The 25,743-nt window shown below is 36.0% G+C and overlaps 1 protein-coding gene across 2 annotated transcripts; it reads left to right on the top strand.

Annotated features, from left to right (window-relative positions):
- The first annotated feature begins 1,954 nt into the window (after nt 1-1,954).
- On the top strand, nt 1,955-25,743 carry LOC106095894 (uncharacterized). Of its 2 annotated transcripts, none has more exons than XM_013263332.2 (5): nt 1,955-2,190; nt 20,082-20,278; nt 23,535-23,805; nt 23,871-25,157; nt 25,227-25,743. In XM_013263332.2, exons 2-5 carry the CDS (start codon nt 20,108-20,110, stop codon nt 25,364-25,366), a joined length of 1,869 nt encoding a protein of 622 aa, XP_013118786.1. In that variant the 5' UTR covers nt 1,955-2,190; nt 20,082-20,107; the 3' UTR covers nt 25,367-25,743. The 2 variants fall into 2 exon arrangements, with proteins under 2 accessions (XP_013118786.1, XP_013118787.1); XM_013263333.2 differs by lacking the exon at nt 1,955-2,190 and adding an exon at nt 2,203-2,505.

Genomic DNA, 25,743 nt, shown 5'->3' with positions numbered 1-25,743 from the left:
TGTGGATATCAATGAAATTCTTTATTTCTGTGAAAGTACGTTCGATGCCATTATTTATGCAACTCGATTTCTTTTGCCTTGCCACCTTGGGCACGCTTGCAGAAGTTCAGACGCTGAACACAATTTTCGACGGTTTTCAAGCATAAATCTGTCTAAACTGCTGCAATTTCGCGTTTGTTATTCGTACGCAGTTCATCAATCGTCGATGGCTTTTTGGCATAGACCATAGATTAGACGTAGCCCCGCAAGAAATGGTCTATCAGCGTCAAATCGCATGACCAACGCGGCAAAGAGACTGTGTGCTTTGTGGCGCCACATGTCCTACAAGTCCATATCATCCAATTGGCGCAAAAAATATTCTGTTATCATTGGACGGTAGCGATTCCTATTCACAGTTACGTGCTGGTCTCGATCATCACGGAAGAAGAACAACCCAATGACGCCGACGGCCCATAAACCGCACCAAAGCGTAATTTTTTCGGGATGCAATGATGACTCATAGAGTACGTTGTGCAATTACGCATATTTTGCTTAATGACGAAGCCATTCAGCCAGGAATGAGTCTCATCGCTGAAGCTCTTAAAGTTGAGTCGGTAGTAAATTTTAATAACTTTGATCCAAATACTTAAAACTCGGTACAAAGAGTAACAGCGCAAAGAACTTGACAATTGCGGCCCATGGTGGAGGTTATTAACACCGGTTGAAGTTATTATGTTTTAACTTGTTAAAATTTGCTTGCAATAGAAACTTTAAAAAATGCTGTACTCGTGTGTACTGTATGTATTATCGAAGAATATTGATTGCCTTCTAGGAAAACTTTGCATTGGCATGAAGTACATCTGATCTCTAGGCGCAGCGCTTAGCATGTCCCGGAGACAACATCAGAAAAAAATTTCACGGAGGTCTCTTTTTATTGAGCTCAAACTTGAATTGGAGAGGACTCATTGATATTGGAGAAGTAACCCCGCTGTTCTTTTATGGAATTTTCTTGGGTAAATTTGCATTTGCACATCTGAATTGCACCGGTTAGAACTAAAACAGCGATGTCCAGGCCCTTACGGTAGCGTTGATGGCAAGTCACACGTATTCTTATTCTCTTTGTTTTAGTCGTTGTTGAGACAGCAACGAATGAACATGTGTAGGGGTATGCGCATCGTTTTTCTGGTTTTAATTTTGAAAACGATGATTTTTGTTGATTAAACGCTTGGGAGATATAAAAAGTATTTAAAATTTCCCATTTCATGTTTACTTTTGGAAGAAACTAATCGACCAGCCACCTTTAGCGATATCAAACATCATGTTGTTAGAAAAGCACCCCAATTTCTGGTAAACCATGGTTTTTATTTTTTTTGCTTATAGAATGGATTTGGTATATGTGTGGTCCTGTGATGTTTTCTCCACTGCTTGACTTGTGATAACAACACAGACTTCCATGCTGGCTTAACATCACGCCCACTTACAAAAAGGCTAACACGTGTGCCACACAGGTAATCGCTGCAATCGCTGCATCTAGTAAGCCCAACTACTTAATTAAAGGACTTTCCCGCTTCTTAAGGATTTACCGACAAATCGATCATCTGATAACTTCAAAGCAAATCTGTTGCTATCCAGCAAATGCTTAACATTTGACGTTCATGATGAAATTGCCGCATTTGGCTAGCGGTGGTAGTAAATCTCTCCATCGCCTTGCTGGAGGTTTGGTTAAAGGGAACATACAGCACTGTTAATGGCACCACTGAGTATCGATTTTCTTCTAGCGAAGTAAACATATGCTGCTTTGCTCACACACACACACACATATCGATGAACCTACTCAGTACCATCAACGAGCGGGGAACGAAGCGTTGAGTATTACTCTCACAACTAAGAGTCATGATTTGAGAACACTTCGATTGTTAATGGAAATTCTATAAAGCAAACACCCTCGGCAGCAGACTGTTAAGTCAGACGCCGAGTGCGTACTAGTAAGCAGCTCGGACAGAGCAACGGAAATTTTGATTTGAAAATTCATAAAAATACGGAAACGGTGATCGCAACAAGAAATTCGAGCGTCGTATAATTTATAACCGAAAGTGAGATAATATTGGCGAGCAATAAACGAGCATATCTCTGTGTATTGCAAAGTGAAATAATTACAAAAATAAAATAAAAAGATTAAAGAAGCGTTACTTTTTTAATAAATTTGCGATAGTAAGTTCAGTGCGAAACAAAAACTAATTAAGTCAGTGTTTAAGCAAACGAAAATGATAAGTGGAACAAACAAAGAGTGAAAACTTTTACAGCCAACCACTACTTCATTGACTACTTGAATGAGTTTCAATGAATGTGGAATTTGAAGTATTCGTGACCAGTGTTCTCAATGTTAGGTGCCATGTGTTAAATCTTACTATCAACGTCAATGGGGAGAAGTACAATTAATATATAAAAACGTCGAGAAAAGGATGAAATAAATTTGTTTTATTTGCATTTTGAAACATATTGACCCTAACAACCCACAAGAATAACGTAAGACAAACAAAAAATATATTGGCATTTTTAATACATACAAATATTCATATGATAGCGGATAGTGTCTATCGGCACAAGCAATTAGTTGGAGCACATTTGCGGAGAAAATTCAGAATTACACAACAGCCATTTTTCTAATTCTCCAACCAGAGATCATTCATCCATTTGTGAGTCTGCCTGTGTACGATAATTGTATACCAAACAGATAATGATTACTGTCTAGAATACCCAACCCATCGCACGTCTTTAATCTCCCTACAAACGAATATCATCGCACAACTGCGGAAGCCGTTTTCCAAAGTAAACTAAGGCGCATGCAAACGACTATGCCATTAAAACAAACACGCAAACCTTGGCAATGATCTTTTTCATTTCATCATAACGTCACAGCAGCACAACGACATCTTAATAGCTGATAAAAAGACATTGCAATGATAAATATTTGGAAATTTGCATTAGAACTGTAAATATGCGGTGAATAAGACAGCAACTCAAAAAAAAAAAAAAAACAAAATCAAGATTTTAAATAAATAATTTATCAATAATTTTATTATATATTATTATATATATTTATTAACAATTTACAATTTTATTGTATTAATTTATTAACATTTAAGACAATACAAAAGATAACAAAGTGTCAACAAGGTGTTTATACTTTAATTATTAAAAAAATTGTTTTGTTTCATAACTTAATTTACATAGATATAATTGGAAATAATGTTTTTTTTTTTTTTGCTTATGGCTTTGATCAGCCTTCGACCATTATATTATATTTTTAGAAGATAGTAAGAAAGTTTTCGAGGCAAAAAATGTTTACACAATTACTTATGACCCACAAAAACTTTAAAGAAAGATTTCGTTTCTACACGCTTGATCTTAAGTTGCACCCACAACATTAACCCAGTGGTTAGCATTTGGAGTTCCATTTTGCATTCCGTACGCTTAGAAATGTTGAGAAAATAAATCTCGAATACAATTAACTTTCTAGGCTTTATTTTGTTCAAATAAAAAACAGCCTGCAGATATATAGGCCCTCATAAAATTTATATTGAAGTCATAAAATTGTTTACGATTTTAAACATTTCAAACAGAATATTAAAGTATTGTCGATAAAAATCAATTAGCATCTGGCGATAAAAGAAAATAGACAACCTTTGCATGCCAAACGGGTGGAATTATTAAGATATCTAGCCTGTAAAAAAATCAATACTTTATGCTGTATAACACCACTATACAACGCTTGAAAAAAATATTTCTGTTGGAGTCTATGGAAAACGAAAATACCTTTGGTGTTTTTAGGTCACTTTGGGGAACACTATATTCTACTGAGCTTGCAGGATTTTGAGATTTTCGAAAAAGAAATGAGCTCTGCTAAAAATATATGTACACGAATCTTCAAAATCCACCACCATAGATTCTGCTACAAGTTTACACATATAAACTTGAAGGGCACATGTGTACTTTACGCACAAAACTTCTGCCAAATCAGGCACAAATTTAAACTTACAGGGTGTTTTTAGGAGCTATATTGGGATATAGACCGCTTTGGACAGTATTTACCATGGAAACATGAGCAATAATTGTGGCTTCCAGTGGTTCAAGATGTTCAACAGCAAGGTCGGTTTATATGGGTGCAATATCAGGGTGTAGACCGATTTGGAGCGTACTTGCAATGTTTGGAACTATTAACAAAATTTCAACTTAATTGGATAACAATTACGGCCTCTCGGGGCTCAAGATGTCAAATCGAAGGACCACTTTATATGGAATCGAAGGACCACTTTATGTGGAAGCTATATCCAAATCTGAACCCATATGGCCCATTTGCAATCCCCAACAATCTAAGAAATATCTGTGCAAAATTTAAAGCGGGTATCTTTATTCGTTGTTGTGATTTTGGCAGACAGATGGACGGACGGACATGGCTAGATCGGCTTAGAATATCAAGACGATCAGGAACATATATTGTGGTGTTGCAAAGCAATATTACGAGTTCTTACAAAGGGAATGACTAGATTAGTATACCCTATGGTATACTAATCTACACTCACTTATTTTCCAAAACGAACATTTTTATACCCACCGCCGAAGGATGGGGTTATTTTCATTTTGTCATTCCGTTTGCAACACATCGAAATATCCATTTCCGACCCTATAAAGTACATATATTCATGATCCGCGTAAATATCTAAGACGATCTAGCCATGTCTGTCCGTTGAAATCACGCTACAGTCTTTAAAAATAGAGATATTGAGCTGAAATTTTGCACAGACTCTTTTTGTATCCATTAAGTTCGAAGATGGGCTATATCGGACAATAACTTGATATAGCTCCCATACAGGCCAATCCGCCGATCGGTCCAGATTTTGATATAGCTACCACATAAACCGATCTCTCGATTTAAGGTTTTGGGCCCATAAAAGGCGCATTTATTGTCCGATGTCGCCGAAATTTGAGACAGTGAGTTGCGTTAGGCCCTTCGACACCGTTCTGTAATATGGCACAGATCGGTTCAGATTTGGATATAGCTGCCATATAGACCGATCTCCTGATTTAAGGTCTTAGCTCCATAAAAGGCGCATTTATTGTCCGATTTCGCCAAAATTTAGGATAGTGAGTTGTGTTAGGCCCTTCGACAGCCCTATTCAATTTGGCTCAGATCGGTTCAGATTTGGATGTAGCTGTTATATAGACCGATCTCTCGGTTCAAAGTCTTAGCCCCATAAAAGGCACATTTATAATCCGATTTCGCTGAAATTTGACATACTGACTTATATTAGGCCTTGCGACATCCGTGTCACATATGTTTCAAATCGGTCTATATTTGGATATGGCTACCAAAAGACCACTATTTTGTTCTACAAAATTGAACAATGACTTGTACTTATTAGACCACTCAATATCCGTGTCGAATTTGGTCCAAATCGGGGGCATATATAATACATTTTTCACCGGATTATGACGAAAAGTGGTTTACATGTATACCCGAGGTGGTGGGTACCCAAAGTTAACGCCTTTGTACTTGTTCAAAATCCTTTTGTAACTGTGAAATGGATAAAATATTTTTAATTTGTTGTCAGAAAATTTGTGGACGCTACTGCTTCCGGAAACTGACCCATCAGCAATAACATTTGGTCATAAAGTGAGAGCTCCCCACTAAACAATGTTTTAATTTCCCAAGTTTAGTTTTTTTTGGCGTCAACGGAGCTCAGAGATTGGCATGTCCGCCTTTGATGCTGAACGCCTGGGTTCAAATACCGGTTCTCGACGGTATTTAAAGCAGAACAAATTTTCAGCAGTGGTTATCCCCTCCTAGTGCTGGCGAAACTTGTGAGGTCATTACTATAGGTAATCTGCCGAGTAAACCTCTCTAAGTGGAGACGCTCCGCGGCAAGCCGTTCGGACTTAGAAATAAAAAGGAGATTCATTATAATTAACTTTAAATTTTCATCGGACAGCATTGATACGAGAAATTTATTCCCGCTGTTCCTTAATGAAATGTTCATGGGCTAATTTGGATTTCTACTTATTGGATTAATAAAAATATTGCCCATTTAAATAAATTTCCCTTTTAAGGGAGTTTTGGATTTTTTGTCAATATTTTGGAAATTTGACACAATATATGGGAAATGAATTCAAAGGAAATCATTATTCGCAAAATTTTTCTATTGCTTAGCTTTTCTATGGGAAATTTTTAATTTTCTCTTTTTGAATATGATTTTAATTGATAGATTTCGATTCCTTGTGCACATTGTGTTCCGTATAAATTACCTTGAATGTGGTTTCATTATAGAAATCCAAGTAAAAAAGAAATATGGAAATTGAGAACGAGAAAAACATTTTTAGTTTGATTTAATATAGTTATTTCAAAATTAAAATTATTGAGGGGCACCAGTTCGGAATAGTAAAATCGGGGTTTCTGCACTCAGAAAAATGTTTTTATTTACAGGCAAAAAACTCGAAAAATTAAAATATTTTATTGAAATTTAATTAAAATTGTCTTAAAACAAAATTCATTGAAACTTTGTCTTTGAAAACTTCCCTGAAATTTCATTAAATCGTCTTTAAAATAAATTCATTGAAATTTTGTCTTTAGAAACAAGTTTATTGAAAGTTTGGTTCGAAAAAAAATTTCATAGAAATTTTGTCCTTGGAAAAAATGTCATTGAAGTTTTGCCTTAAGAAAAGGAGTCATTGAAGTTTTGTCTTCAGAAAAAAAAATTTCATTGAAATTTTGTCTTTAGAAAAAATTTCAATGAAATTTTGTCTTTAGAAATAATTTCATTGAAAATTTGTATTAAGGAAAAATTTCATTGAAATTTTGTCTTTAGAAGTACTTTTATTGAAATTTTGTATTTCGGAAAAATTTCATTAAAATTTCCGTTTCGATTTTGGTCGAGATCAGTTAAGATTTAGTTACAACTCCATCACCATACATACTTTCGTCCGATTTTGACTAGTACTACAATATTTTGGTGATTTTTTAAACGATCTTCAAGAAACTCGGCACGAAGGATTCTCTTATAACTCTTCAGATCACTGGAGAATTCTATAGAAATCAATTCAAATTAAGACAAGTGGCAAAATTTTACACGGATATGGGTCAATTTAACAAAATTTTTATTTCGACGGTTAGCCATTTTTTCTTCTTAATTCAAAATTTTTTAAGATTCGTTTGTCAATTTTAAACTTTTGTTATTATAACATCTTTTTCGTAAGATAATGTACATATATTATCTTAAACTTAAATTCAATTTTCATAGTTGAGTCTTTTTAATATATTTTATTGTTAATTTGTCTACTTGTAAGCATTTTGCATGTATTGAATAATCATCAATATTTACATAGGAGCAGCTCGAACAAATACAGAAAGTAATTAGTTTCTAAATTGGTTTTGTTTTTTATTTATTTATTAAAAATGATTCGATGACGAATAGAATATGTCTAAAGAGCAACGAATGAATGACAAAGCACTTTCTGGTATGTAATGTGAATTAAGTCAGAGACTGAATGAGCGTATGAGTGAATGTACGAGGTGTATATAATTAAATACTATGTCTGAGATTTTTCGTTGGTTTTCTCTTGGCGTGCTTACTTTTATTTATGTCAGGTTTTTTCCCCTCTCATGAATGTTGTTAGAATTTGCGAGTTAGAAACCGGATATTTATTTCAGCTCTCAGCCAAACCAGGTTTTTAATTGGGGCAGCATTCATGGCTAATATTTGTTCATTTCTTTTGTAGTTTGATTCTTCACAAACTCTTAAACAACAATGACAATACTATATTTATTTGATCAGATGTCAAATTCACATACATTCAAAATGTGTTTTGTTTTTTGCTCGACAGATGGACAGACAGACGGACAGCTCCATCAAAGTAAAGAAATTTAATTTAAAAAGTGTTGCGTGTTAGCCTTGGGCTCTATATTAAATAACTTGGGAGGTAGACTCAAGAGGGAACAATGAACTGAAAATAGATTAAATAGAATTAGGGGTATGTAAATGACATACAGATTTAAAATCTCTTCCTCCAAAGACTTCAATTTAGTAGATAGCAATAGCTGTTAGCCTCAAACAATGGGAAAACACTTAAACGAACCCCACGTATCTAATAGCCGACCATGTCTGTTTTTTACCATTGTTTGAAGCACACCCACGAAATATTGGTTTTCAAACAAAAATGTCAAGCGTCTGAAGTCGCGCCATGCATTCAATACCATCTTTTCTATTCAATGTGTTTCATATCAACAATAAAATGTTTTCCTCATCCCTGTGGTTGAAGTAGATTTGCTGATGCATTTTCTGTTGCATGTTTATGAAATATTAAACCGTATGTATGTTTTTTCACTTTTCCATACCATCCCATCCCATTTATGCTCTCTTAACTACAACCCTCAATTGACAGTATTTGAAAGCAAAAAACAACACTTCTTTTTAAGATCACCATCACCACACAATAGGCCATCATCATCATCATTCTCCAATGGCCACACGAAAATTACATGTCGCCGGGATTAGCGACGACATAGCAAAGCCACTTAAAGCCGTCTGAGTTAAGGTTGCCTTTTTCATGGAATCATTAGTTCACAGTACGTGATAAATTTAATTTTTCACCGATACTTGAACATGACCAAAAAATATAGCATCAACAATATAAACAAAACACCAAAGAAGTAGATGATGGAAAAGTCATTTTTTTGATTATGAAGATAAAAACTGTAGTGAATAAATTTAAAACAGAGCAGTTTATTCTATAAAACTATACCAATGCTCGTATAAGATTTACAAGTAATCATATTGCACACTTAGGTGGCCAAAAATGGACACAGATTTTTTCGAATGATTCAGTCTAGTGGGACTTAAAGATTTTGTCCTTGATCAAAAGATTTTGGTAATGATTGCTAGCCAAAGAAGCGTATATTCAAAATAGCGATGATGTATTTAAGTTTAAGCCGCTATATACTAAAGGATTGATGGCACTTTCTAATTTGTCTCTACAGTTGAGTCTCAATGTTAAAATACTTCAAAATTTTAACATTTACAGACTCTCCCTTTTGTAAGGAATTTTTGTGTCTCTTTAACTAGGGAACACCGCTGTCCTTGTCCCAAAGTCAATTTCATATAAATGATATTTTGACCTTTATTACAAGATTTTTGTCTTTAAAGATAAGATTCAAAATTAAGCATACAACAAATTTCCATTTAAGAAAAAAATCTTTAATATCAAGTAAAAAATTTTAACCAAAAAAGTTGTTACTTAAAAGTTTGGAAAATTTGACATCTTCAAGCTAAGTTTGTCATCTTTAAAGTTAGTATTTTTTTTCTTCATTGTGGATTGAAATGCCATTTTGCATAGAATATGCACATGTATGCTAATGGGACAATTTCAGCTAAATTGTATAAAAAGGGCGGCCGACAGGTGCTCATGAGTTCTAATTGGACGATGGTACTTTTTCCAAACCGCAAGATTTCGCAAATTTCATTTCAGCTTAATCCGAATATTCCCTACAACTTTGGAAAATTGAGTTAATTTGAAACCAGCAAGTTAGTTATAATCTTAAGAAACTTTCATTTCTCTGTTTGTAAACTGGATGTCTAAAAAGAAGAACTGAATAATACAAAAAAATTTTATCCCGAACGGGAAGAAGACTTGTCGAAAATCAATGAACACATCAATCAATATTTCATGAACACTGAATTTTCGTTTATTTCTCTTTCGACACGAGCTCCATGATTGGAAATTTTTGTCTGCAATGGAAAAGGAAAGCCAGAGATCACCACACACACCAACGCGCGTTTCGTCCTTTGTTTAGAATAACTCATCGGCCATATTAGGTGTGAGGGCTTCAAGGGCCGTACATTGGTATGTTGTACTTCTATCGTTTTTATTGCGAAAACGCTTCTATGACATAAATACCACATTACTCATGCTCAACAACCCTGACTTCTAGCTGTTCCTTTCCCAATGCATGTGTTTGTATAACGGCTGATTTTTTGTCAATTACACTACTTCCACGGCATACACATGATTCTGTGCATTTTTTGGAATTTGTATTGATGGTTTCGAACGCTAGACCACGGCAACGGCTTTCGCCGTTACTCCTCGCGCCCAGGTTTGAATTCCGGACGGGCTCTGCGGAATTTTCAATTTCTTTTGCCTGTTAGGGCGAAAATCATTTTAATTTCAAGATTTAATAAATCTTCTCAGATTTATGGTTCGTTGGTAACCCAGTAAAAAAAAGTAGTTAAAAGATTTTTGTTTTCAGACCGGATCAATGTAAAGGTTTTGGTGTTGCGGGTGTTTCCGTTAAGTTAAGATGCCCATTTAGCGATTACAGAATTTGTTTGTGGCTCATTTTATATTTACCACCAGCAAGATATTTATGTTGCTACATATATCCAAAGATCTTCCCCAGATTTGGGAAACCACACTATTACAATTTTTGTTGGAATTGGTTGAGTTTAAGATCTAGATGTTAGATTCATATCTAACATTTCAACAAAGTTGTATGCCACTGACTTCTTGAAAATCATTTCGTAAATATACTCTGTGATGTAGGGTACAATGAATTGGTTTTCACTTCTTTGACAGTAGCTTTGAGTTGAGTGGCGGTTGGTTGAGTACAATGAGAAGTACTGCGTTATCAAATGTTCACTACATCAGACACTTGTAATTTGTCTGTGTGTACCAAACAACTTGAAATTGAAATATACTTTATAAAATTTTTGCGTATATTTTTCATTGAGCATGATTGATTTTTCTAAAGAGTAGATAACAAAAGTAGGACAACTTTAAGATTCATTGATTGATGGAATATTATTATTGTTTATTACAATCATAGATTAACTTGTTATAACACACTTGAATAAAACAAAGTAACTATTTCAGAGAATTGAATTTTTTTTGTAGAAGATATTTGTTTTTTAAAAAAATTGTATTGCAAATCAAACATTATAATTCCACACAAAATATGTTTTGCGTCTGTCTGTTTGGGATTAGTTATGGCTTAAGTGCAAACGTATAGGTTGGAGTTTGGTTACATTTAGTGGCAGTCCGAAACAACACACACCATTGTGATGCCACAGAGACGACAGAACAAAGCATCTCCCTGCAATTGAACCCATTATGCCTGTACTGGTAATTCGGGCTCGCTAAAACTCGGCGAAACATATAACTAACAAGAGTTTTTGACCAATCTTTCAAAAGCGTCTCTCTTTTGAGAACTGATACGCATTGCTACTAAAAAATACCTTCACTAAAGATATTAATTTTTGTTTTGAAATGATTTTTCTGAGCGTATTTAATATAATTTTTAGTTTTAATTGTTAATGATAAACAATAACAGATATGGAAAGCAATGCGAATAGATTGTTTTCATAACAGATTTCATTCTTTCCGTTTCATTTCTCTATTAACCCATTAACTTTTAATCCAATCTTCAACTCCTTTGTCCGACTTGGGTGAAATTTTATATAATTTTTTTCCTTTGAATAGAGAGCAAACACAAAAAAAAATTCATAAGATTATATAAAACGCTATGTTTTTACTGCAAAAATAAAATTTTGTTTTGGTGTTTTAACCATTTAGTAGTGAAAAGGTATGAGAAAATCTAAAATAATTTTTTTCTTTTATTTTGGAAACATCCAATAATTCCAGACACCATAATAGTTAACAGAACCCTGTAAGTTAGAACGTTCGCTCCTTAAGAAATATTTGATTTTGATTTCCATTGAAAACCGAATAACTCTTACCAATTAAAATTAATAATTTATCTAAGATAGCTTTATTTTTGCGTATTTTTCTACCCGTTGGAATTTAATGGGTTAATTATCTACAAATAATTATACGCATCGTTGGTTTCCATGTCTGCCGCAAGTGTTTGTTCTTAATTTGGTAGACATTCTTGGCAAAACTGAAGGGAATCAAAAGACGAGAGCGACGTAACTTTGAAAAAGTCTTCCATAATGATCTAAAGTTTTCTAGTTAAAATATTTTAGACTGACATGTCTCTTTTCCCATTTGTTTACATTCAACACGAATGTCTTCCAAATTTCAGCTTTAAACTAAAAGGAGATACGTTTGGTGGCAAAAACCCCCCGCATATGAAATGTTTGCTTGCATGGCGTATCCATATATTTAAATATTTTAGGTAAACATTTGTTTCTATATTTTAACTACGAATTAGCCACAGAGCCAGAAGTTAAACAAATGGAGCCATTCAAAAGGGCCTATTATCTCCTCCACAACACATATATACACAAATACATATTTGCGCCAGTTTTATTGTTTTGATGTAAGAATCATCTGCGTTCACTTGTAACTCTAAGAGATTTTGGAATTTTTGGGAACATGTCGATACTCAGACAAAAAGTGTTTATAATATGGTGAAACCAAATTGAGAGATAGATTTATATTGGAGCTATATCAGATAAAGAGCCGATTCAGATCATACTTGGCACAGATATTGCAAGTCGTAAGAGAAGTCGTTGTGCAAAATTTCAATGTAATCGGATAAGAATTGCACCCTCTAGCGACTCAATGAGTAAAATCGAGAGATCGGTTTATACACGAGGAATATCAGGTTATGGATCGATTCACACCATACTCAGCCCAGATGTTGGAGGTCATAGGAGAAGCCACTGCGCAAAATTATAGCCAAATCGAAGAGAAACTGCGCCCTTTAGATCCTCAAGAAATCAAATCGATAGATCGGTTTATATAGCGCTAAATCCAAATCTGAATCGATATCGTCCGTTTGCAATCTCCAATCGCCTACATCAATAAGAAGTATCTGTACAAAAATCTCAAGGGCATAGTTTTATTCGTTTGACCTCTATCGTGATTTCGCAGACAGACGGCGGACATGGCTAGATCAACAGAAGATGTAGATAGAGATGAAGATATATACACTTTATACGGTCGCAGACGATATTTCGAGATATACCAAACGATTATATAACTATACCTCCCAACCTGCGATAGTGGGTATAAAAAAAACTTTTAAAATATGAAAAATGGTTGCAACTTTTTTTCTGATGTTCTTTGCCTGTTCAGCAGTAATACGTGTATTACATTTCGTTGAGTGTATGAATATTCTCTCCAATTTATTAAAATCAGACACTTCTCAGCTTGAAAATGACAAAAATACTAAAAATAACTTTCATATCATAAATCCAATTATTTTTAAGACCATTTTTATTTGGTAAATTTTAAATTAAACTCATCGTGAGCGTTGTTTTTATAATAGATTATGCTTGCAAAAATCCACATGTTAGCTAAGTGCATACTCCACTTGTGACATTTGTATCCGTAGATAAGAAATTTCGCTTTTATTCCTTGCAAAATAATAATTTTGAAAAAGGCCCTCATAGTCAAAACCTTGCAAAGTCTGTTTACTGCCCACTTAGCAACAAATAGCTGCTTTTCAGCATTACTTGCCAAAATATAAACCAGAATCTGACGTAGCAATCAAGCAGACAACCGTTCAAATGATAGGCACCAATTCCAATAGAATCAGCAGCCGTGTTTAAATAAAAATTAGCTATGCTAATAGACAAACAACACTGATGCAATCTGATGGACAGTAAGCAGTTTCAGTCGGATGTAATACAAGCTAGGTTGTAATGAACGCAAAGGACATAAGCATGTTTGTATTGAGAAAGGTTCCAGTTTGGCCAAACACAACTTTAATATACACCGTAGCAATGTTGCATTCATTATTTGCCGAGCACCACGAAGTATCCCAGAAGCTCCATTAGCATAAGTATTTATTAATAACTCACACCTATGCAAACAAACGGTATTCATAATGAATTATAATGAACTTGTCTCTCTTGTTCACACTCGCACATGTTTGAGTCACACTGCAGATTTAACAAAGAAACCGGCTTCTTAATCATCCCGCTTTGCGTTTGGTTATTTGTGATGGCCAAGTGGGTCTCTCACTGGTTGTCTAAGGAACGCATGTTAATGAGAAGAACGCTCATAATCAAACTTTTTGCCGATTAAAGAAAACGACGCTCTTCAATTGGCTAATAGTGATCGTGCCTAATTAGAATTCAAACCAGGTGCGAATATAATCGTGTCGATGTTAGCAGCAATTTCGGCCAGCAATGTACGACAACTTGTAAATAAAAAATTTTGAAGATAGGTACCCTGTAAAATACATACATGTATACACTTCAATTAGTCTACTTGTTTATATGGTGAAGCATGTGGGTTTGAACTTTCTGGTGTAGGGTTGTCGATTTTGTTTGAATTTTCCGTGCCATGAAATTTAATGGCACTTTCTTAAAAAATTCAATATTTTATATTACACCACCACCAATGGGTAATAGTATGTTAATTTTGTTATTGCGCTTTCAATATGCCAAAATATCTATTTCTGTACCTTTAGCTCTAGATTCAGCATTTGCATTTTAAACCGCCTCTGTGATACGAAGTGTTATTATTCAGTGCATTTGTCACACCCAGAATGAGAGAGATACACCAAATGATAAATATACGGATCGACTCAGAACGACTTTCAGATTCGATTAAGCTGTGTCCGTCTGTCCGTTTATCCATGTTAATTTGTGTACAAAGTACAGGTCATAACTATCATCCCATCGGCTTCAAATTTGACAGAGGCATATTTGTTTCGCCTAGAGACGAAGCCTATTAAAACTGGAGAAAAGTGTCGTATGGAGAAAATGCCTATCACTACAAAGAAAATACATGCGGTGGAAAATAACAGCTAGTGTGAAATCTGTCAGACTTGTGTTAGTGTCGTGACATAAGTACGGCTTACGAATGGTATGTCCGATCCAGCCATCTTGATCTCGGTATTGATATTCCGTTCTTGAGTACTTCTCCGTAATTCCTCATTAGAAATGGTTCTGGGCGACCGTATTTTATCTCTGCTGTAACTAGCCATGCTTCTAAAGAAGCACTGACTTCACGCATGCATTACAAATTCAGCATTTATTTCTAATGCTTATGTTGCTCGCACGCTATATATTTGGAAGCTTGGCCAATGCTACACGCGCCTTCTGGATCCAGCCAAGGATATCCTGTTTCGCTGCTCCATTTGTGGAACGAACGATTTCCATGTCTAGCTGTCAACGTTTGCTATATTTTGCCCAATAATAGCGAAAGCCGTGTCATTTGTTGATTTCATACGCAGTGATTCCGTTTTCTTAATGTTGATTTTGAGTCCCATTTTTGAGACTCGTTCTGTAAGTTATTTAGCTTCGATTGTATATGCTGATAGGTGTGCGAGTGTAGAACAATATCGTCGGCATATTCAAGATCCTCCAGACAATCGTTAGGGCGTCAGTTGATACCTCATTTGATATTAGAACTGTCAAAAAATGTCTAGCACGCGGTCCAATACAGTGATGAATAGAAGCGGCGATAGCAGAAATTTCTGCCGGACACCGGAGGTAGAATTAATCAGTTTACTGAGTTTGCCGTCGTAGCTATTGAAAATTATATTTGCATATGCCTTTTCGTAGTCAATGAAAGCTGCGTACCAAGTGCTATTGCACTCTATGCTTTGTTCCACTATAATTCTCTTTGTGATTGATGTGCTCGACATGCAACCTGTTGTTTCCTTAGAAGTTGATTGAGGGGAGCGACAAAGAGATTTAGGATGATTTTAATGAAGACCTTGCTTACAGCAAATAGGAGGGCTATGCCTCGCCAATTGTTGCAGTTAGAGAGGTCTCTCTACTTAGGAATTTTGACTATAATTAATTATTTCCATTCTTAGGGAATCGTCTCTGTATTTCAAATATCCTGAAACAAGGGGTATAGCATGTCAGTTTGTTTCATTAAGTTTATGTAAATAGAAAACCATAAAGCGAAAGATATCTGTTTCTAAAGTAAGCAATTCTTTCTCTCATTTTCAAACCTGAATTATAATGAGCCACTGCTCTGTCATAGTGGTAATAGCGTTCAATGCCTGTCATTATATTGACACACCTTTTTCAATTTCAAAGTGAGGCATAGGCGAATAAAGACATTCTTAGTTTTGCATAAAACAAGCAAGTAAAAGCCTTCTAAATTCGACCGAGCCGAATCTTATGTACCCTTCACCATGGATAGCATTTGTCAAGTTCTTTGCCCGGTGTCTCGTTATAGGCAAACAAAGGATAAGGGGTACCAATTACTATGCTATTGGAACCATATGATGAACCGATTCGGGCTATACTTGGCTTGGATGTTAAAGATAATGGTAGATGCCATTTTGGTTCGAAATCGAAAAATTCTCAAATCCTTTTGTAACTGTGAAATGAATAAAAGATTGCAAATTTTTTTTATGGACAATTTTAGTCACTAATGGGTCCAGGGAGAGACGGTGACATTTGGACATTTAACGGGAGCTTAACTTTATATATCTTGCCAAAACTTTGTATTGCTGACCGATTAGATATTTTTCAGATATCTTACGGTGTTTTCGATACTGAAAAAAATTTTACCCTAATGTTATACTTATATGGACCACATTTTGCAAATGTCGCCCACTTTTATAGTGTTGCACTTTGTGCATTGTCAGCCGAACATATTCATGTGCCCATATTTTTTCAATTCGACCAAAAATACGGTAAAAATCGCATTTTCTTCTTCGGATGAAGAACTTTCTAGAAATGCATCTAATATGCCGTTAGCTAAATAAAATGCGATCACTTTTTCCATTTTTAAATATTTATTTTTAATATTTTGGCACTTTTTTCCAAACATTGAAGAATGTTGTCTTCTAATTTATCACAATTAGTGAACGCGGTTATTTTAGTGCATATGCCTATGAAGTGATGGCAGCTGATTTAAAGTGCGACATTCTACACCGTAGACTTGGCACGTGGTAGAAAATGCAACATTTTTCCACTCTCTGTAGGTAACACCATTATAAACAAAAACTACACCCGGTGGTGGGGTTAGATTTTTTTTGGACAAACGAACACAAAAATTCGATTTCATTGCGGCATGTGGGAAAAATGCTACACTTTTTGGCACAATCGAAAACACCATTAATTTTATAGTAAGATTGGGCTTTTCAATTTTTTTGTCAATCATTTCAGCGAACTGGCTAGTATTTTGATGACGATTTTTTATTGTGTTAAATATTGTAAAAGTTTATATTTTCCGCTAGTTTTAACTTTTCTCGAGTTAGTTAAGTAATTTCCCGAACTCGAAATCGATTTTAAATACTATTTATGTCCATAAAATACGACGCACACAAACTGAAAATCTTAAGCAAATATTATTTTTAGATGCATTTGAAGAAAATACATTTTGAAAAATTTTTATAAAAAAATGACCAAAATCTGCTGAAATACAAAATGCAAAGTTTAAGTTCAATGATACGGGGCCTCCTTTTTATAGCCGAGACCGAACGGCATGCCGCAGTGCGACACCTTTTTGGAGAGAAGTTTTACATGGCGTAGTACTTCACAAATGTTGCCAGCATTAGGCGGGGAAACCCACCGCTGAAAAAAAAATTTTTTTTATGGACTCGCCAGGTTTCGAACCCAGGCGTTCAGCGTCATAGACGGACATGCTAACCTCTGCGCTACGATAGCCTTCTGCTGAAATAACGTGCTCAAATTCTCCTTCGAACTTCAATTAAATTGACCGCAAATCGTTTGACTATTGGCGTGCAATAGAAATCGCTCCTGCTTGAATTTAGAAAGTTTTCGATTTTTTTTGTCAAAATTTGAGAATTTGACCGGCCAATTTTGACCACAGTTTTTCCTAAGTACCTCTTAAGAAAATTATTATTCGTAAAATTTTTATATATCAAAAGCATTTCTATGCGAAATTTGAGCAAGTTAAATGAGCCATCATGTATATTTATTTTATGCGTAAAAATAAAAAAAAGAAAACAGTATCAAGGTTTTCTTGAAAGACAATCAAAACTTCCAAAAATTGGGTCTTGTCTTCTTGAGCCCCTAGAGCGCGCAATTCTCGTCCGGTTTGAATGAAATTTTGCACGTGGTGTTTTGGTATTACTTCCAACAACTGTGCTAAGTATGGTTCAAATCGGTTCATAACCTAATATAGCTGCCATATAAACCGATCTTGGGTCTTGATTTCTTCATCTTTTAGAGGGCGCAATTCTTATCCGACTGAAATTTTGCACATGGTGTTTTAGTATCACTTCCAATAACTGTGCTAAGTATAGTTCAAATCGGTTCATACCCTGGTATAGCTGCCATATAAACCGATCTTGGGTCTTGATTTCTTCAGCTTTTAGAGGGCGCAAATCTTATCCGACTTGGCTGAAATTTTGCATGAGGTCAACAACAACTTTCAACAACTGTGCTAAATATGGTGCAAATCGGTACATAACCTGATATAGCTACCATATAAACCGATCTGGGACCTTGACTTCTTGAGCCTCTAGAGGGCGCAATTCTCATCCGATTTGCCAGAAATTTTGTACAACGGCTTCTCAATGGCCAATATGGTCTAAATCGATATATAGCTTGATACAGCTCCCATATAAACCGATCTACCGATTTTGCTTCTTGAGCCCCTACAAAGCGCAATTCTTATCCGAATGGACTAAAATATTACACAATGACTTCTACAATGTTCAGCATTCAATTTAGCACTTATTTAGCACGCTCTTACTTGTTTTTTTTTTCTTAATTTTGTGGGTCTCAAGCGGCCGCTAAATCTTGCCTTTAGAAAACATTTCATTGACGTTTAGAAATTTTTTTTTGAAATTTTGCCTTTAAAAATATATTTTTGAAATGGATCGGGATAAATTTTATCTCAAGAATATTTTTCACTGATATGTTTTTTTTGAAAGAAATTTTAATTGAAATAGATGACAAAAGATATTTAAATTTTGTCTTTAGAAAAAATTTAATTGAAGTTATGCATGTTTTCATTGAGAAAAATTCCTTAAACTTTGATTTTAGAAAATATGACATTAAATTTTGTCTTTAAAAAACATTTCATTAAAATATTGTCTTTAAAAAAAATTATTTCGAGGAGTGCACCTGAGCCAAATTTTGTTTTCGCAGAAAATTTTATTGGAATTTTATCTTTAAAAATATTTTTTTGGAATTGGAAGTTTATCTTTAAAAACATTTTTTTGAAATTTTGTATTAATCACAAATCTTATCTGTCTTATTTTTTTTTTTTTGAAATTTTGTTAAGTAAAATTCTATTTTGAAATTTTGTCTTTAGAATTTTATTTCTTCTCTTTCTCGGCCCGACTGACAAGCGAAATGACGATGTTAGTACACCCCCATCCTATGGTGGAGGGTATAAAAATCGAAGCAAATCGTTGCAAATAAAAGCAGCATTATCGCCAATATTGATATAGCCTTTGTTCTTTGCCTTTGCTCCATCTCTTTTAAGAGCCTATCTTTGTGAACAAATGGAATTGAATAAATAAAATGAGAGATTTTATTGTACAACTTATTTCTTGCATTGATATCGAAGGGATTTACAACACAGCACCTGCCATTATTTTACCTTTATATCTATTTTTCATAAGTTGAGGGAAATGGCACAACATCACCGTAGGCACAATCAGCCTGCGACGGAAAAGTTCTCTGCAGGTTCGTGGCCATGTGCTGTGGTTTGCAGCGATAACATGAATATTCAAAATCGCTTGTCATTGTGAGGCGCATAGACAAAGCATACTCAGTTTTTGGCTGGTGCCATCCGCTTTGTCGTATCTGGGGGATTTACTGTCGAGTCATGGTGTCATCATCAGTGATCGATGATCTGCGTTCGTGCAAAATGAGAAAAGAAAATTACTCAGCGCGCTTATAAGCGTGTCTTGATTCAAAAATAATCAGCAGCCAGCAAAGGCATATTTTGCCGCATTTACTTTTGGTATTCTCGTTGATGGAGCCAATAAGAATTATGGCCCCTATGCAATGTAAATTGTGTGGCAATAGCACAAAGGACTCATTGGGTTGGGCCATTTGTGAATGAGTTCTGCCATGAGAGGGGGACACAAATAGACAACGCCTTCGCCTATCATTACAAAAATATAGCTATAGATTACAACAACCACATTATCAAATCATTAAACATTTTTTAATGACATTCCATTCTATTTGCAGGACTATAAATTAAGACCACATTAAGGATGGTGGAGGAAAAGTCATCGCTGACAGCACCCAACAATACGGTTGTTTACAAAGAGACCACGAAGCCGATAAAGCCAAAGAGGCGAGACAAAAGTGATTTGGGTCCGGATTTTGTAGCTCCAGATGGTGGTTGGGGTTGGGTGGTGTGTTTGGCAGCAGGATTTAGCAATGTACGTATATTACAAGATCTCTTTGATACTATCGCACAAAACTTTTAATTTGTTGTGCGCAAAGTCCCTTAAGTAATTTAATGCAATATTTTATTTGTAGTCGGGCCACTAATCTATGTATGTTCACGTAGTTAGGAGGTCTTGGGAGCAGCTTGGTCTGGCATCAGGGAATTGGTGAAAAGACTGCCTTCTATGTGGCGGTCGAACCTTTCACTGCTTTTTTTATAACCACCCACAAAGAACTGGGGTATAATCATTGAGTCTTTCCGTTTGCAACACATCGAAATATGAATTTCCGACCACATTAAGTATATTTATTCTTGATCGTCATGGAAATCTTAAACGATCTAGTCATATCCGTCCTACCATCCGTCTGTCTGTTGAATTCATGCTGCAGTCTTTAAAAATAGAGATATTGAGCTGAAACTTGATTTAACCGATAACCGATTTAAGGTCTTTTATCCCATATTAGCTACATTATTATCCGATTCCGCTGAAAGGAAGGCCTCTACATATCCGTGTCTTCAATACGGCTCAGATCGGTCTATATTTAGATACAGTTTGCCATATATGCCGATCTCTCGATTTAAGGTCTTGAGTCTATAAAAGGCGCATCCCCTCGACATTCGTAGCGAGTATGGTCAAGATGGGTCTATATTTACGTATATTGAATTCGACTATCAAATTTGCTAAAAGCTGTTGATCCGACTTCTTACGCCTGGTTTTAATGTTAGTCAAACCGTGTAAGAGTTCCACCCTCAGATAAAAATCGGAAGACAGCTTATACATACATATGTGATCTATATCTGCAGGGAGAGTTTCCGCCCATTTCAAAATATACAAACATACAACGAACTTATACGGTGACTTCTCTCAATTCAATAAACGCTATCCGAGTCAAGTTTCACCTCAAAAATGGGGAGATTCCCTTATATGAGCGAAGAGTCGTCAGTAAGAGAGTATTGTCAGTGAGAGAATAACAAACGTTGAAAACGATTTCTCTCCGAAATTGTAAATCAAGCGTTGAGCGTTATAAGCGGGCTTGCTGAACTATGATGGATCAAAGATTCATTGACTTTCATCCTTCAAATGATTTTTATACCCTCCACCATAGGATAGGGGGTATACTAATTTCGTCATTCTGTTTGTAATTCCTCGAAAGATTCGTCTCAGACCCCATAAAGTATATATTGTATATTTTTGATCGTCGTAACATTTTATGTCGATCTAGCCATGTCCGTCCGTCTGTCCGTCCGTCGGTCTGTCTGTCCAAAGAACGCAAACTTTCGAAGGAATAAAGTTAGCCGCTTGAAATTTTGCACAAATATTTCTTATGGGTGTAGGTCGGTTGGGATTGTAAATGGGCCATATCGGTCCATGTTTTGATATAGCTGCCATATAAACCGATCTTGGGTCTTGACTTCTTGGCCCTCTAAAGGGAGGAATTTTAGTCCGATTTGACTGAAATTGCACATAGTGTTTTGGTATGACTTCCAACAACTATGCTAAGTATAGTTCAAATCGGTCCATAGCCTGGTATAGCTGTCACATAAACCGATCTGGGGTCTTGACTTCTTGAGCGTCTTGAGGGCGCAATTCCTATCCGATTTGGCTGAAATTTTGCACGAGATGTTTTGTTATGATTTTCAACAACTGTGCAAAATATGGTTCAAATCGGTACATAACCTGATATAGCTGCCATATAACCGATCTGGGATCTTGGATTCTTGAGCGTGCAATTATTATCTGATTTGGGTGAACTTTGTACAACATGACCTTGAACAAACTTGTCAAATATGGTTTGAATCGGTTTATGGCCTAATACAGCTCCCCTATAAAACGATCTCCCTATTTTACTTTTTGAGCCCCTAAAGAGCGCAGTTCTTATTCGATTTGGCTGAAATTTTACACAATGACTTCTATTATGGTCTCCAACATTCATTCCATTATGGTCCGAATCTGACCATAACTTTATATAGCGCTAACAGCATAGCAATTATTATATTTTATCCTTTCCTTTACTTTGTTTCCCTAAAAAGAGACACAGGGAAAAGAACTCGACAAATGCGATCCATGGTGGAGGGTATATAAGATTCGGACCGTCCGAACTTAGCACGCTTTTACTTGAATATTCGAATCCCCCAAATTTGTACCCTACACCACTACTGTGATACAGGGTATTATAACTTAGTGCATTTGATAGTAACACCCAGAAGGAAGAGAGATAGACCCATTGATAAGTATACCGATCGACTCAGAATCACTTTCCGATTCGATTTAGCCATGTCCGTCTGTCCATGTTAATTTTTATACAAAATACAGGTCGCAGTTTTCATCCGATCGTCTTAAAATTTGGTACAGACATGTTTCTTGCTAAAGAAGAAGCCTATTGAAATAGGGAAAATCGGTTCAGATTTGGATATAGCTCCCATATGTATGTTCGTCCGATTTGCAGTAATAATGCAATAAAATGGCCATTTGTAAACCAATTCTCTCGAAATTTGGCACGAAGGATTTTCCCATAACTCTCGGCTTTACTAGTGAATTTCATGGAAATCGGTTCAGATTTTGATGTAGCTCTCACGTATACTTATCGGTCGATTTTAATTTCTATAGTCAAAGCAAGCGCATTTATTGACCAATGTTGCCAAAATTTCGCACAACGCTTTCTTCGACGACTACCGCAATATTTGGAAAGTTTTCTCGAAATCGGTTCAGATTTAGGTACAGCTTCCATATATATGTTCGTCCGATTTTGAGAAATAATGCAATAAAGTGCTCATTTCATAACCGATTTTCTTGAAATTTGACAGGAAGGGTTTTCTTATGACTCTTGATATTACCAGTGAATTAAAAAGAAATCGCTACAGATTTAGATTTAGCTGCCACATATGTATATCGCCCGAATTTCACTCCAAGAGCCAAAATTTTGCAAATCGCTTTTTTCGACGACTGCTACAATATCTAAGAAGTTTGCTCGAAATCGGATCATGTTCGTCAGATTTTGGGTAATTTGCAATTATATTGTCATTTGTCAACCGCAGGTATTACAGTTTGAACATATTTGCTAAAAATGTGATACCGATTGTTTAATAATCCATCCGAAACATACGCCAAAGTCCGTCAAAATTGGTTCAGTATTGGATATAGCTCCCACATTGTACTTATAGGATAGGTGTAGGGTATTATACAGTCGGCACCGCCCGACTTTTGCCCTTCCTTAGTGGTTATTAATTACTCCATAATCTCTTTACAGTTTTCACTTTTTCCACCACTGCAACAATATGGCCTCATATACAGACGACGAATGCAATATTTTGGATTCGATGCCAAACAGACAACCACAATTGTTAATGTGGTCATGGCGATCTCATCGCTGATCGGTCTAGTGAACGGTGCCATGTTCAGGAGATTCACTTTCAGACAGGTGGCACTGGCCGGAAGTATTCTAGGATTTGCCGGAATACTTCTTTCGGCGTTCTGTCAAACATTTGTGCAGTATTTGATATGCTTCTCATGCATTTATGGTAAGTCGCAATGTAAAGTAATCCAAACAAGTAGTGAAAATTTTTTTTTTTTAATATTTTTATAGGTATTGGACTGGGTCTTTGCATGGCCGCCAGTTCCTTGGCCGTCAACACATATTTCAAAAATAAGAGAAGAAAAGCCACAGGTTTCTCTTGGACCATTACTGGGCTGGGTCCCATTATATTCCCCCATATCTCTACGCTATTGATGACGTTTTATGGTGCCCAAATTTCCATACTGACCTATGCAGCTATTTCATTAAATGCCTTTCTATGTGCCTTAACATTCCAACCGGTGCTCAGGCATTCGCCCAAGCCGGATGCTGCAAAGACAAAGGAAGCCAATGGCAACACCATTCATAATGACCAGGATGAATACGAGTGCAAGTACTGCCAGTATCAGAAGAGAGAGAAGCGTAGTATTTTCTCCTCACAGTATCTTTTCAATGACGATGATCCGGAGAGACCAGGCTATGAAATTATCGAACCCGGTACTCCCATGATGGCCCGTGCCAATGACGGTTGGTATGGCTCTAAACTGTCATTGGCAGACAAGGGTATGCGCTACAGATCCAACAAAGGCTTGAATAACACATCAAGAAAAGACAACTGCGAAACTGGCCAGGAGCAACATGAGCTGCACGAAAGTTCTCTCCACAAGCCAAATTATTTCAATCGCGAAAAGGAAGAATTGGATCGATATGCCAGCAAAGTTAGCATTTACTCAAAGGAATACATGCATTGCACCTGCGCCGAAGAAAAAGCCCTCCTGCAAAACAGATCCGAAGAGCTCAAACGAGAGGAAGAGGCTAAGCTGCAAGCCCAAAGGGAAGAAGATGAAGCGGCAAAAAGTCGCATGACTTTCTGTCAGAAGATTGTTCACTTTTTTGACTTGGATCTACTGAGAGACTTCACATTTGTTAATTTGGCTGCGGGCATGACCATGATGATGTTCGGAGAAATGAATTTCTCTGTGCTAACGCCCTTCATCCTAAACAGCTTTGGCTACAGTGACAATCAGATATCGTTGGCCATGTCTCTGCTGGGTGGCATGGATATAGCAGTTCGTTTTTTGGCCCCCTTCGCTTTGGAAAAGGTCAAGCTCGATAATCAGGTTCTGTTCGCATTCGGTATCATTGCGATTTCCATTGGGCGATTGATAGTAACTCTCACCGATTCGTATTATGTGGTTGTGGCTGTGTTCATTTTGATAGGTTTTGGTAAAGGTTTCCGCACCATATTTTCCCCACTCATCATACCAAGCTATGTGCCCCTGAATCGTCTGCCGGCAGCATCGGGAATACAACTGATTTTCAATTCAATATTTTCATTTGCCTTGGGTCCAGTGCTGGGTAAGTTTAGCCCTTAGTTAGCAATTTTCTCACACCTGCGTCTAAGTTTTCCATCCTTTATTCCTGCAGGTTCTATAACGGACAATTTCGGTTACGCTGTCACTATTCACTGCATCAACACATTGACTTGTATGGCTCTGCTATTTTGGCTGCTGGAGTCCACCATCCGCAGGAGCCTTAAAAAGAAATCCCCAGCTCCTCAAACCTAAGGAGGCAATCCCAACGAATTCTATAGATATAAGTCTCTTGTAATTTGTACATAAACCACTGATGTAGCCTTGTCTCATATATTTTTAAATGGGTTTTGCCCTCTCTCTCCAAAAGTTTGTAGGCTACTGGTAAACTGAGGCCTGTATTACTTTCTAGTAGATAAGCAATTGTATAGCTCTGCAACAACGTATTTATTTAGATTAGTTTAGTTTTTTATGAACTCTACTTAATAAGTTAGTTAGATATTTTATGTAGCCCTAATTAAAATATTAACAAATGATAAGAACATAAAAGAACAGCTTGTTTTTGTTTGTTCTTCGCACACATCTGGCTGTCTCTTCTCAATAAATGTATACATACTAAAAAGACATTTTAA

This window comes from Stomoxys calcitrans, chromosome 4 (assembly GCF_963082655.1).
Source record: "Stomoxys calcitrans chromosome 4, idStoCalc2.1, whole genome shotgun sequence".
NCBI classification, from domain to species: domain Eukaryota; kingdom Metazoa; phylum Arthropoda; class Insecta; order Diptera; family Muscidae; genus Stomoxys; species Stomoxys calcitrans.
The sequence above is the reverse complement of the archived record's forward strand: the minus strand, read 5'-3'. Positions and strand labels throughout refer to the sequence as shown.